This window comes from Gavialis gangeticus, unplaced genomic scaffold, assembly GCF_001723915.1.
Source record: "Gavialis gangeticus isolate Ggan-Ray unplaced genomic scaffold, GavGan_comp1, whole genome shotgun sequence".
Lineage (NCBI taxonomy): Eukaryota > Metazoa > Chordata > Crocodylia > Gavialidae > Gavialis > Gavialis gangeticus.
Window position 1 is genome coordinate 30,130,667 of NW_017729004.1, and position 13,934 is coordinate 30,144,600.

Here is a 13,934-nt window from a genome sequence, read left to right on the forward strand (position 1 = left end):
TTACATGGTTCAACTCCATCCATAGTTGATTTAGCTGATACACCTTGACCGAGGTTCAAAAGCTGTACTCTAGGCTAGGTTTCTGCTTGGGTTCAAAAAAATTCTGTGTCAACTCTATAAGCATAAGTTGGCTCCATTGAAACAGACTACATGTCAGAACACAAAACTTAATTAACAATGGTTGATAAATTTGTTTCTGTAATGTATGCAGGACTTCATTTAACTGTTGATGACAAACCCAAGTTGACGAATGTGTTTAACTCGAGATGTCTTTGAGCATGAAGACCATTTTGCAGACATCAGGTTACATACCATGTAACTGGTTACGGTTTGAAACAGCACAAGGGGCGTTGCTGTATTCCCAGCCCAACAATTAATGCACAGCAACTTCTTTAAAGACTCTCTCTCTCCTGCTACCTACTACTAGGAAAAACTGAATCAAACAAAAGCGTCTGCTACATCCTAACACTGGCACATGCATTCCAAAGTTTTGCATTTCATATCAAAGTGACATTCAGTCTCCAGATTGGCACAGCAATTAGGAAAGAAAAGAACAGTCTCTACAGCAGCAGTGCCCAAAGTAGGGCACCATGAACCCGATGTAAATTCATTTGCAGAAGTGGGGCTCACACCTGGGAGTAGGCCCAGAAGTGCAACCACAGTTTGGGTCACCAATAACTACGTTTGGGCTTCTCCATGTCCCTCTAAACCATTTTGTTCCTCCCTCTGACTAAGGAATATTAAATGAAATAGCATGCTTTATTCCTATGAGCTATCTCCATAAAAACTAACTTTGGGCATTCCTGATCATTAACAGCAGTAATATTTTGTATTTATATCAGGGCTTTCTTCCCAAAGAATCAAACTGCTACATAAACTACAAAGCCAAAGCTGCAAGGTACTTAAGCACACAACTAGCCCCACCACAAAAGACCCTGCAATCTGATACATGCAGCAATACCTTTACAAATCAGACCAATTCAGTGGGAATGCAAGACTGTCTTGGTGGATCAGATTCCAGGATCACAACACTGGAAAGCAGCCATTTCCAGAATGACGAGTAGCAGCCAGAGCACAAAGTAAGAGATGAAATTATGGTTTGGGCACCTGAAAAGACTCAGGCTATTCAAAGATGTTTTTATAGCCAAAGATGCTCACACTGTAAGAGCTCAGAACATCTGCCTTGGAAAGGCTGAGAAGTTAAATAAGCCTGCTGGGAATTTAAACCAATTCCAGAGATTCTGTATGCTTCAAAATCATTACTAGACCCTATTATAAAGCACAAAACTGATCTAAACTATACGTTTCAAAGGGTGCGCCAAAAGACGGGTCTGGATGCCTTGCACTGAGGACAGGTTCTCCTTCAGGAAGATTCCCTTATGGGAAAGGCAGTTTATTTTTAGGATGCTGCTGCTCCTAAGATTAGATGCTAAAAACTTACGTTACCAAAGACAAAAATTTCATGACCTCCAAAAAGGGAAAAACAATCCTAATTTAAAACTTGGCAGAAAAAAGGAAAGTTTTCTCCCACAAAATTCAGCTCCTGAAAAGAGAAAAAAAAGCAACAAAACAAAACAGTTCTTCCCATTTGCTTTTCTTCTGAAGACAGATACTGATGCAATCTCTCCTGCAGTGAAGAGAAAGCAGCTTGATCTCTGTCCTTACCTTTTCCACCCTGTGAACCACTTTACTAAGTCAAGATAAAGAGCATATTCAAAGAAAAAAGTGAACACTGAAGAAATACTAAAAATGCCAAACTGCCAGTTAATTATGCAAGGAAAATGGAATTTGGATTCACATAAAGAAATTGAACACCTGATAAAAATAGCTGCTTTCTTCTAAACTCTACCTTTCTGTGAGCAGTAGAGCAGTCTGTGGGATTTAACACCATCCTAAAAACAACTTTCAATAGACTAACTACATTGGAGCAATCATTTCTTTTATTCAAGAGAAACACTGAATCTTTCAGGCTCAGCTATTCACAGTGTAACTCAGCAACTACTAAACACCAGACAAAGCTCAGTAAACTAAAGCAATTCTAAACTTACAACTTTTCTATAGGAAAAAGGAATCTATTCACCCAATGAAAATACTTTAAGAGAGAACACTTGCAAATAAGAAAAAACAAATGTGGCCATGCTGACAAGACACATTTCAAGTGGAAAGATAACAAACTGGAATACAAGCAGCAAAATTGACAATTTGATAGCTATTTTTCTAAGTGCAAGAAAATTAATTCAGGAAACTGCCAAAGACCACAAGAAATGATGGCAAAAGAGATTCAAATACCTACGCAGTACTAAAGATAAAAAATACATTGAGTCTCTAAACCAATATTTTATTATAAAGAACTGGAAAAATTGTGAGGTAAACAACATTTCTCTAGATTTCTCTTGCTGACTATAGCCTGCTCAACATACCTGAACCCTTGCAAGTTGTTCAACTCCGTGTGCTGGATCACACCACTCCAATACCCATATAAAGAACAAAAATATATCTTCTGACCTTCCCAGTTTTTTCCCCGTAAGAGAAAAGCCAATATATGTAGAAATTTAAAAAAGAAACAATGGCCTTACGTAAAAACTGCAAAAGAGAGGAGTCTGCATTATGGCACACAGCCTTTATAGAAAGACGACAAACCAGGCGTATAGAAAGCATGTCCTATGGCAGATGTGGGAACTGGACATATGTCAGTAAGGAAGATTAGTTGCTTGCTATGATGTATAACAGCAGCTCCTCCTAGGAATGTTTCTTAACACATCTGGAGAGATGAGAATGATGCCAGAGAAATGAAGTAACAAGTACAACATAACAAAACATCTGTTGTATTAAATGCTCTCTAACTTACCACAAACAGCTGTTGTATCCTTAGCTTATTTACCTCTACTCACTGCAAAGAAAATAGCATGAACTAGATCATTACAATTGCCCTTTTTGGCCTTAAATTCTGAGGCACAGCAAGCAGTTACATTTAGAGGTACAGGGCAACTTTTTCAAAAGCGGCTTCCAAACTGCAGTGCCCAATTTGGCAAATATAAAACCTAAATGCTTAGAGGAGCTGAGGGGGGGCTATGTATGGTTACTTAGCACAGGGGGGGACACGGCAATCAAGTCCTAAATTTCAAACATTTGGATTACAGAAACAGCAAAACCCCCAAACAGAGACTGCTTTTGAAAAATGTGGGCTGCATGGTCTTCATGTTTTTAACAACATAAATATCTTAGCTAAAGGCTGGTTACCAGTTCATATGCGTAGTCTGAGGAGGGAAAAAGAGAGGGGGGTTTTCAGAATAGTTGTCAGGAAAATCACTTCAGACTTGCAATTTATACCAGGGATTTGGAAAACAGTTAGAAGATGGATATTAGAATACCTCAAGGAGAGTAAGAACTGAAGAGATACAATTAACCAAAAATGTTGCTATTTAATAATATATGCAGTAGAGGTATTGCTTAAATTTTACTACATAACTTTTATCCTCTACTTCACCTCTTAGTCAAAGTGAAACGGGCAAGTGACCCATGGAGCACTATGTACATTACTGGGCTGAATTACTCCTTCTGAAGGATGTCTGATCTAAAAAACCATTAATAAAACAGGAGCGCAAAGTGTCACTTCAATTGAATAGTCTTTTTCTTTTCTTCTTTTCCCCCCCACAATGATGGGCTTTCTGAGTGCTAACATCTAAAGTAAAGAAGAGCTTGATGTTATTGTACATAGTTGTCTGAAAACATCTCAGTGCTCAGTAGCTGTAAGAGACAAAAGCTAGAATCCTAGAAATTACTACAAGAACTGAAAACAGAAAATATCACTATGCCACTGTATAAAACTGTCTATGCCCATCGCTTCAATGCTGTGTGCAGTTCTGGCCTCTGCACCAACAAAAGGAGATGATAAATATATCTAGAGGAGGTACACAGAGGGATGATCCAGGGCATGAAAGGGCTTCTGTGCAAAAAGAGACTGAACAGGTAAACAATAGGTGACTGAAACAGGTTTGATAGAGGTCTATAAAATAATGGTATGGAGAAAGTAAATAGGGATTTACTATCTACAATCTCTCACAATACCAAAAATAAGGGATATACAAGGAATTTATTAGGAAAAAGGTTTTAAACTAGCAGAAGAAAGGTCTTCTTCAGGCAGAACATAACTTTTTGAACTCATTCCTAGCTGTTTCTAAAGCATATAGTGACATGCTAAGGCAACACAGCAATCACATGCGTCTACAGCCAGTAGGGCTGTGCAGAGCTCCGGTCACATTCAATTCAGCCCAATTCAGCAGCTGAATCCGAATCAAATCAGAGACCCTTTAATCTCTTCAAATCGATTCAGAACCCTTTGAATCAATTTGGAGAGACACAGCTTTATGTTTTTTCTATATACCTCCAGGTACCAGGCAGCTCGTGAATGCTGAGATGCTGGGGTGGATGGAGTGTCCCACAAGAGCACAGGGGGGTCTCCAGCATGCTCAGCAGTGGATCCCAAGTTTGGTCCAATTCCAGGTCAGCCAGGGAGCGTGCTGGGGGGCCCCCCATACCCCCTCCAGCTTGGTGACTGATGCCTCCTGGGTCTGGAGGGGGGCACCCAAGGTCCCCCGTGGCCAATCACTGAGCTGGGGGGTGTGCAGGGGAGACTCCCCGCACGCTCCCCAGCAGACCCAGAAGTACTTCCAGTCCACTTCCAGGTCCACCACAGAGCACGTGGAGGACCCCTCCTCCCACCCCTGGCTCAGCAACTGGTGCCTCCTGGATTTGGGGGCACCCAGGGTCCCTCCCACAGCTGATTGCCAAGCCAGGGAGGCGCAGGGGGGGTCCCCCCATGTGCTTGGCAGCAGACCCAGAAGTGGACCAGAAGTACTTATGGTCCACTTCTGGGTCTGCTGCCAAGCACACAGGGGGCCCCACACTGCTGTGGCATGCTCCATCCATCCCACCATCTCAGTGTTCACGAGCCACATCTGGTACCTTGAGGCATGTAGAAAAAAACATTTAAAGCTGTATCTATGGCTGAGTCACTGATTCTCCAAATCAGAATTGAATCTTCAGGATCCGATTCAGCCGAATCAAAAATCGGGACAGTGATCCAAATCAACGAATCGAATCACCTGCTCCCCGAGTCAGGCCGAATCCAAATCAAATATGGCCCACTTCACACATCCCTAAATCGCCGGCTATAATCACCATAGCTGTGCGTTCCCCAGGTATAGCACGCTACTATGGCAACAGTAGCAAAATCTATCCATGCACCACGCACAGTGCAGTAACCACCCATACTGTGCCTTGCTTTGGCACCGTACAGCAACCAATGGCACTGTACAGTGACATGTACACACACCCGAAGTGTATAATGTTTTGTGGCTGGTTTGTATGGCATGATAAACCATGTGTGGCATGTGTCCCAGACCAGGGCTGCCCCATCCAGATGCCAACAATCAGCTAATTATCAGCATCCAGACAGGGCAGTCCAGGGTCCAGAACTGGGTGGGGAGGCCCAAGGCTCTACATAAAGCAACAGGTTTCAAGCCTTGCCCTTCAGACTCCCAAGGGAATTACAGAGTAATGCAACAAACCTTTCAGGTTGCAGGGAGCCCTGCCCTATGGAAATAAGACCATTTGCATTAGTTAACATGATGTTCTTTCAACCTTGCTGCATAATTCCATATTGATGAGATGGTTCAACATTCACTAATCATAATTCTATCATAAAATGCTACTAGAACATGGAATCAGATCAGTTAAGTGCTTTGAAACATAGGTGTCAACTTTGCGGGTGCTCTGGGGCTTAAGCAATCACTGAAAAAAAAATTAGCAGGTGTTCAGGCATTTTAAAAAAAGGTTTACTAGAAGCAGCAGCGCATTACTTCAACCTGGTTGTGCAGCATCTGTAACAATAAGGTGCTTCAGTGGTGCTTTTAGCTAAAGCTGATTCAATCGGCTATTAGATAAAAGTGCCAAAAAGACCCACTAAAGCGCTCAATTTATACGGACGCTGCAGAGCCAGGTTGAAGTAACACGCTGCCTCTTCTGAGCATATGTGGGGCTCAGAACAGGAGTTTAAAGCAAAGCTCCAGCATTTTTTTTTTGTTTTTTACATCTGCAAGCACCCACCAGCAAAAAAAAAAAAAAAAGTCAGCACCTATGCTTTGGAAAAATCTGATATTAAGATGTATTTATTTTTCTTTGGCATATAAAATAGTTAACAAGAAACAAAGAAAAAGCATTAAAATAGATGTAAATACTCATTACAGCCAGACAAAATTTGTGGGTTTGGGGAAGGAACCAAAGCTTCAACACGGCTCTGTTTTAGCTATTAAGTCACAACAGTTGGTGAGATTTTGTGCCACTTCCCTACGAGACAAAGTGACTCATACACCACGAGAAGAGAGGACTGCTTTGGCTTTAAGCCAATTTTATACATTCCTTTCAGAGCTGCTCCATAAGCCAAAAGTGGTTCCCATCATGACTACAAGAGCCTAGATGATCAGGCAGCAGCGCTGCCAAAAATCTGGACAGCACTGTATACAACCAAGGCCTTGAAGTGCCCTTTTTGGCCTCAGCCTTGCCCCTCAAATACCTTATGTCACAGCTTGCAATAGAGGACAAGAGAGAGTCTGCAGCAGTCCTCCTCACTTCCTTTGCAAAGGGAATTCTCCCACAGCCCATTTATGCTACTCTGGGCAGAAACAGGCCATTGCAGTGGTTACCCCAAGGCATATGATGGATCGTCACAACATCAGGGACAACTGTACTGAAATGGGGACACTGCGGCCCTCAACAGCAACAAAAGTTTTGTGCTAATGCAGTCAGCATCAGCTATTCAACACAGGTTGGCAAATATTCAGCCACCTAATACTTCAACTTTGCAAAACATTTTAAGACTACAGTGTCGACGCAAACTGTTCTGACATGCACCTAAACAATGGGACATGGCATATTTTAGAAAAAGAAACATTTGTTGGCCACTGTTAACAACTCCCATCATTTTATTTGAAGCTGTGTGATACCGAGTCTCCTCAAAGCCTCAGTTCCTAAAATTATATGAGTATCTCAGCTTGCTTTCTCTTCCTTCCATTAATTTCTAGCCCTCCTCATGGCAGAGAAAAGATGAAAAATGTGGCCCAAGTTCACTCCAAACCAGAAGGTATATACAAAAAAAAAAAGTTTTAAAAACCTTATGATGTTGGGACCCAATTCATGAGCACCTGAGATTAGCAAAAACAAGCAACACCTAAGGAGAGAGAAATCCCGTATCTAGTAAAGGTCCCTGGAGTTTTGCTCTTGAGCATACAGTCATTTCAAAGTAAATGAACTAAAGAATTGTGAAGGATACACAGACACACACACACACACACACACACACACACACACATATAATGCCTTCTACTTTTACCTAACTTTATATATGTATGCTATGCATCAGTCAGGATCTTTCAGCCTTTTGCATAACTAACTGTTTCTCTGTATACTCTCCACTTCAAACAAAATGCACATGGAAAACACATTCTTATGTTGTGAATTTATCAGTAATATCAGTTTCTGAAATAATTTTGGAAATCATGCTAAAGTGGTATGGCTCTTCAACCCTGCTAGTTATACACCATATACAGGTTTCCATCAAGCTAATGGATTCCTATCAAGAAACAGAGACCAATGCTTTTAGATCCTGATGCAGACAGCCAACCCTCAGGTGTCATAACTGATAAGGGATTTATTTGCAATGATTCTTAACACTGCAATACAGACAACAACAAAAATACACCACAGGGAGATGTTTTCACTTACGTGGTTTATATAGAGACTCTTGCGTTTCTCTCTCACTGCAAAAACATAAAAATGTAACAGAAATATTATATGGCTGAATTTTCTTTTTTCTCCATTATAATCAAAAAAGTAGAGGAGGATATCTATGTGCATCATCATTAACACACTAAGTACATGAACAGAAAGAAACACATATACCTATACACTTAAAGGTATTCTCCATTATGGTGTCTAATTAAAGCTATTTATTTATTTGGCTATTTCAGTAAGGACTTGTCACCATGGGGAAGTTACTGGGTGGTAAATTACTCCACTAAAGCTACCTTGCACTGAGTGAATTATAAAAGACTGTCCATATAGTGAGTTAGAGCAGACTACCATACTGGTCATTAACTTCGTTGTGTAGGCAAGCCTTAAGACTACAGGCATTGGCTCTCCCCCTCCTAAAATGAGTGAACGTAATCCTGCAGCTGTTACTTATGCTGAGCAGTTACACACTTGACTACTGTAGGAGTACTACCCAATATCACAATACTACTTACTCACCGTTTTGGCAAGGGTTGCAGTCTGAGCTACAGTAGCTTAAACACTTAAAGATAGAGGGGGGAAACCCTTTAACTGTTAGATAAGCACTTGTCACAGCTGATTAAATATACCCAATTTTAATTGTTAATAATAGTCTCCCTTAGGCAGTCTGCAACACACTGTTCCACAATGACAATACCACTGCATTTGGCTGCCTCCAGACCAACAACTTTATACATGGGCCAAACTGAAAGATGAAAGTAGCAGCGACTCCAAGCCTTGGTTAACTGCACTTGGGTGTACTTCCCCTATTCATTTCTATTCCTTATACTGTGCCCATCACTGACTCAGCTTTCCAAAAGTACATTAAGTGACAGGACTAGCATCTGCCATGTATTTCTTGTGTGAGAGAAAAATTTAAAGTTTTTATTATTTCTTTTCGTTTCATAGATAGCTGACAGTACAGGCATGATCACAATCATACTGTAGGCACTGACATGCAATGAGTCAGGGACAATATTGTACAAACATACCCTTTGCCTTCACTACAGCCTTCCAGTTTTTTTAAATAGGCTATTCATCACCCTCTCTCTCTCATTTTGTCTGCTGATTTGTTGCTGCTGGTTTTTTTCTTCACCCTTCAAATCGCTCCATGTTCCTACCAGCATACAGTTCCCTGGTTAGCAGGGTTAGGACAGCCCTAATGGCTAATTCATTCCATGCCTTTTACCTTCTTTCCACTCTTGGTATATAAACAGCCCCTTCACTCCACCATCAATCATCAAACTGTAGATTCCTCATTCCTTGCAAGACAAAGGTTCATCTTTTCCTCCCTCAATCTTTTTCCAAAAGGTAAGAAAATTTCAAGGGTTATAAGCCCCAGTGGAGCTGGCTGGCAGATGCCAATGATGGCTAGCCCAGCCTTAGTGCAAGGAAATTTATGACAATGGAAGGTCAGGCCTAGCAAATTTGTTATCTTGCTACTGTTCACCTCTGCTCCCTATTCTTCCCACAACCACCCCCTCTCCCTGTAGGGATAGAGACACCTGGTATAAAAGAGATACCAAAGACACTTCCTTCCAGTTTTCCAAGCCTACACAAAGGTGATTCTTCACTATTGGCTCTAATAGAGAAGAGAACACTTGGTCCTCTTACACAGCATAAGTGCCCTTGGCCCCAGTATAATTTGGTTTCATTATAATCTACTATCACTTGGTCTCTGGGCTACAAATACTGTGTTTAGCTTCCACGAATGATTTTGAGATCAGCTGAAGTTGAACAGACCAAGTGCCACAGTTTAGAAGATCAGATACTAAGTCCCTCTTATATTTTCTTTTTTACTTCTTTGTAACTTGTTTCCTGGGAAGATACAAATGGATGGGATAGCTACCAGAATTTCTTAATTTTCTTGATTTTAAAGCCAAATGACCTGTTCCCATTTTTGCAAGCACTTCTGAATTGTTCAAGTTGCATTTTTATTACAGTAGGAGGAATGCATTTTCCAGTAGTAACATGAGGAGGAAACATGATGTTTTTTCTTTATTATTCTGCTCTCTTAGTACCCCTTTGTGCAATGTGTACAGGCAGTTCTAATGGCAGACTTCACAGGATAAAAGGCTTAATAATTACACATCAATCAAAACCTCTCATGTTTTGAGAACACCTAAATAATTTAGATGCCCCTTCCTAGAGAAGCAGGGGAATTACTAGTCATGATCTGGAGGGCTGCTTTATTTCTGCCCATCCCATAAATAGGAATTTCCAAATGTTCTTCTGAACTCAATTACTATCCCAAGCCTGCTAAATTTAGCTTGTAAGGACCTAATATATAAAATGGAGAAGGCAGGCAGCTGTACCCCAACTAATGGAAAGGGCTATTCCTACCACAATGAAATAGAAATCAAGTCTCATCCTCGTTACAGAGGGAAAATTACTTCACTGCGATTGTTGGCTTTGAAAACCCTTATTTAACCACAACCTACACATTAAACAGTACACAGAACCTTCCATTACAGACAAAAGCACTGCCCTATTCCCAGGCGAGCACAAAGCAAAATCAGCATTATGCTTTAATATGAAAGTAGTAAAATAATCTTAAAAATATATGAAAGCGAGTGTTTTCAATACCATGATTAACATCATGAGCAGTTCCTTTAAAAAAGGAAGACTTTTAAAAAAGTTACTTTATATAAGCAGGGATTCTATGAGCTTTTATTAAGCCTTAAGAAAGTCAGTGAAGACTACCACATCACATCAGGACATAAGTAACCAAAATAATCTTATCTTCCTTTACATAGCATGAATGACACTATTTGGTGTTATGGGACACGCCTGAATATTTTGTGTTCTATGCAACTCGCCTACTTACACAATGGGTCTGATATACGAACAGGCATACTGCTTACTACTGTGGGGTTCTCCAATACAATGCGATTGTTCCTGGCATTGCATCTAGTAGTAGATGTTTGCAAAAACAGCTTTTCTGTTGTATCTGCATGTAAAATTACCCTTAGTTTTTAAATCAACATCAAGACAAGTAGTGGGTAAGTTTAGCTAGGTTGGAAAAAAATAGTTTATTCTCTTTTAAAGAAAAAGCTGGCATAACTTTTGAAAGGTTAACATCCATATTACAAATAGCTAATGATATTATGTAATAAGCATTAATTATAGTAATTGGAGCCAGGCAATTGCTTTGACCATTTTTTGGTCAAAGTTTCATTATTTTTCAACGAGTTCACAACACTTAGCATTTATACAGTCGTTTACATGGGACAAACCATGTAAGCCTCCCAACACTATGGTGATTTACATTAAGAATTAGCATCCCCATTTTAAAGATTACCAAACTGGGTGGAAAAGGGGCTGAGCAAGTCGATATGACAGTCAAAGCCCTGGCTCCTGTTCTTCACTCAGTCCACTGTACTATGATACCTTTGAGTTACAGCTACAATCTCACAGCTCAAGTCCTTTTGCGCCTTCACGGTGCATAGATGTATGCGCACAGGCTGCCTGCGGACTTAAAGCCCCCCAAAACGGTGCTTTCCTTTAAACTCTGCACACTCCCGCACTGAACCCAGCTCATGCCCAGAAGAAGCAGCACATTAGCTGGACTCAGCTCACCCAACATCTATATCAATTGGACACGTTAGTGGGGCTTCGTTGGTCGTTTAACTAATAGCCAGTTGAATCAGCTTTTAAAGAAGACTACCAAAAAGCCCTGCCGAAGTGCCCAATCTATACAGGTGCTACAGACCCAGGTCAGAGTAACTCTCTACCCTTTCTGGCAAACCCCTTTCACTTTTTCTTCCCCCTCCAAATGTCTTCAGGCAGCAAAGGGCTAGGAGCTAAATGCATCTTTGCTGAAGGGCTATGTTAAACAAGCAACTGGGAAAAAGAGACTAAAAACAGTGTCACCTCTAGGGTATCTGAAAATATTAAGATGCCCCCAGCTACATAAGACCCAAGTAAAGTATAATTTGCTCGGAAAGTCTGAACAACAAACAACGCAGCTTGCATCTATTATTCACGTCTTTGTCTGTCAGAATACTAATATGATACAAGCCCGATGCTGACGACTGAAAGTCACTTCCACGCTGCTAATTACATCAAGGAGGCTCTCTAAACAAACAGGCTCTAGTTACCTTTATCACTGAATAAAAACATTCCATAAAGTAAAAGGACAATGTGAAATCTCGCTAACCCATGAAATTAACTCATATGAACCTGTGTAAAAAGTCTACCCAGCAGCATGATGAAGCTGGGTTCAGTTTAGAGAGGCTGGATACTTCCTTCATAACACGTTTCAGCACTTGTGACTGTTACAAAACATCGAACAGATGATAATTCAAAGACCTTAAAGAGCATACAGGCCTGACCATATAAAACCTTGCACCAGGTGAGAACCGTAGTTTATTAGAGAGTTTCTTTAACTTTTTTTTAATATTTGTAATAAATATTTTAACAACTAATATTTTATAATTTGGGGTAGATTTTGTCCAAGATACCCCCCTTCCCTCTTCTAGAGCCTTTCTGCATCAACAGATAAAGTATGATACTGCCTGGTACCAAATAAATATAACTACTGCTTCCTGCTCAAAAGACCAGTACAGGCCATGCATGACCTCATGAACCAGAGTGAGTAAAGCTGTGACCACAAAATACTACACCTGGGCCAGTTAGGTTTGCTTCCAAGCAGGGCTAATTAGTGCAGTGCTGCTGGTGGGCTAAAGTAACTATATCACCTGAAACTGGGAGCTGTGTGGGTGGCTACTTCCACTTCTGGAGGTCAGTGGAGTAGCTGGTACTGTGCCCAGGGATTTGCTCCCCAAATACTGACAGTGTGAGTAACATAGTTTCTAGGGTCAGAAGAGACCCGAGTAGATCATCTAGTCCAACCCCCTGCCATGGCAGGAAAGAGTACTGGGGTCAAACAACCCCAGCAAGGTGATTGTCAAGCCTTGTCTTAAAGACCCCCAGGGTAGGAGCCAGCACCGCTTCTCTTGGAGATCCAGATCCTAGCTGCCCTGACCGTGAAGTAGCGCCTCCTGGTATCTAGCCTAAATCTACCCTCTGCCAGCTTGTGACTGTTATTCCTGGTCACTCCAGGCAGTGCTCAGGGGAACAGGGACTTCCCCAATGCCTGCTGATCCCCCCTGACAAGTTTGTAGCAGGCCACTATATCCCCCCTCAGCCTTCTCTTGTGGAGGCTGAACAGGTTCAGGTCCCGTAGCCTCGCCTCATAGTGCCTTCCCTGCTGCCCCCTGATCATGCGAATATCTCCATTTACTCAAATTAGGGACTGACCTATTAGATCTAAAAGAAACCAAGCTGCCATTAGAGTACCTCACTCTTGTAGAGCACACCAAAGAAAAACAAAACTTTAGATCCAAGTCTTTGGTTTGCACTACAGGTGGCTGTGTGCATTAGTGTAATTATTCTAGATGATTAGATTTGTCTGTTATAGATGATATCCCAAAAAAGAAAAAAGAAATGTAAAATAAACCATTCAAAAGAGACTACCACATGCATTCCAGCTAAGGGCTTAGAAACAGTTTTAAGAGTGAATCTTATAATAAATACAGCAACTTACCATCTGTTTGAGATTTACTGAGGAATATTGTGCTGGCCCGTGGGTGATCTGATGGGTTGAACTCCATGTTCAAATCTGGAAGGGAAGAACAAAGTATGTTACATAGCTTACAAACTACCCAGTGGCATAAGCAATTTTTATTATTCCTTTTAATGAAGCTGAAAGACTGATCTATTTTATAGGAATTGCTTAAATAGATGATGTTTAGGACCCTTTAAAACGTACGCTTTAGGACATACAGCCCTGACTCATGCAATAGTGCACAGCCCCACCAGGGGAGACGCCTTGTTGGACCTAGTGCTGGCCACGGGTGATGACCTGGTGAGGGGGCTGCGGGTGCTCGACCACCTGGGTGACAGCCATCATCGCCTGCTGGAATTCACCATCCAGTGCAAGGTGGCAAAGGCATGCAGTAAGGCAGCGGCCCTAGATTTTAGGAGGGCAAACTTCAGTGAGCTAAGGAGGATAGCTGGAGAAGCGCTGAGGTCCCGGAGGGGAGGGGAGCCAGGGGTCCAAGGAGAGTGGTCACTCCTTAAGGAGACCATCCTCCAAGCCCAAA

The 13,934-nt window shown here is 41.4% G+C and overlaps 1 protein-coding gene across 3 annotated transcripts in view; it reads right to left on the reverse strand.

The window, feature by feature from the left end:
• Positions 1–13,450, reverse strand: part of CCNY (cyclin Y) — a 115,618-nt gene extending 102,168 nt beyond the window's left edge. For 2 of the 3 annotated variants that reach the window (XM_019508189.1, XM_019508188.1), the window contains exons 1-2: positions 13,376–13,450; positions 7,783–7,817 (exon numbers count right to left, since the gene is read on the reverse strand). In XM_019508189.1, the coding sequence (XP_019363734.1) occupies positions 7,783–7,817; positions 13,376–13,442 (102 nt within the window). In that variant the 5' untranslated portion in view covers positions 13,443–13,450. The remainder of the gene's footprint in view (positions 1–7,782; positions 7,818–13,375) is intronic. The other variant, XM_019508190.1, reaches the window with a different exon arrangement.
• Positions 13,451–13,934: the final 484 nt, after the last annotated feature.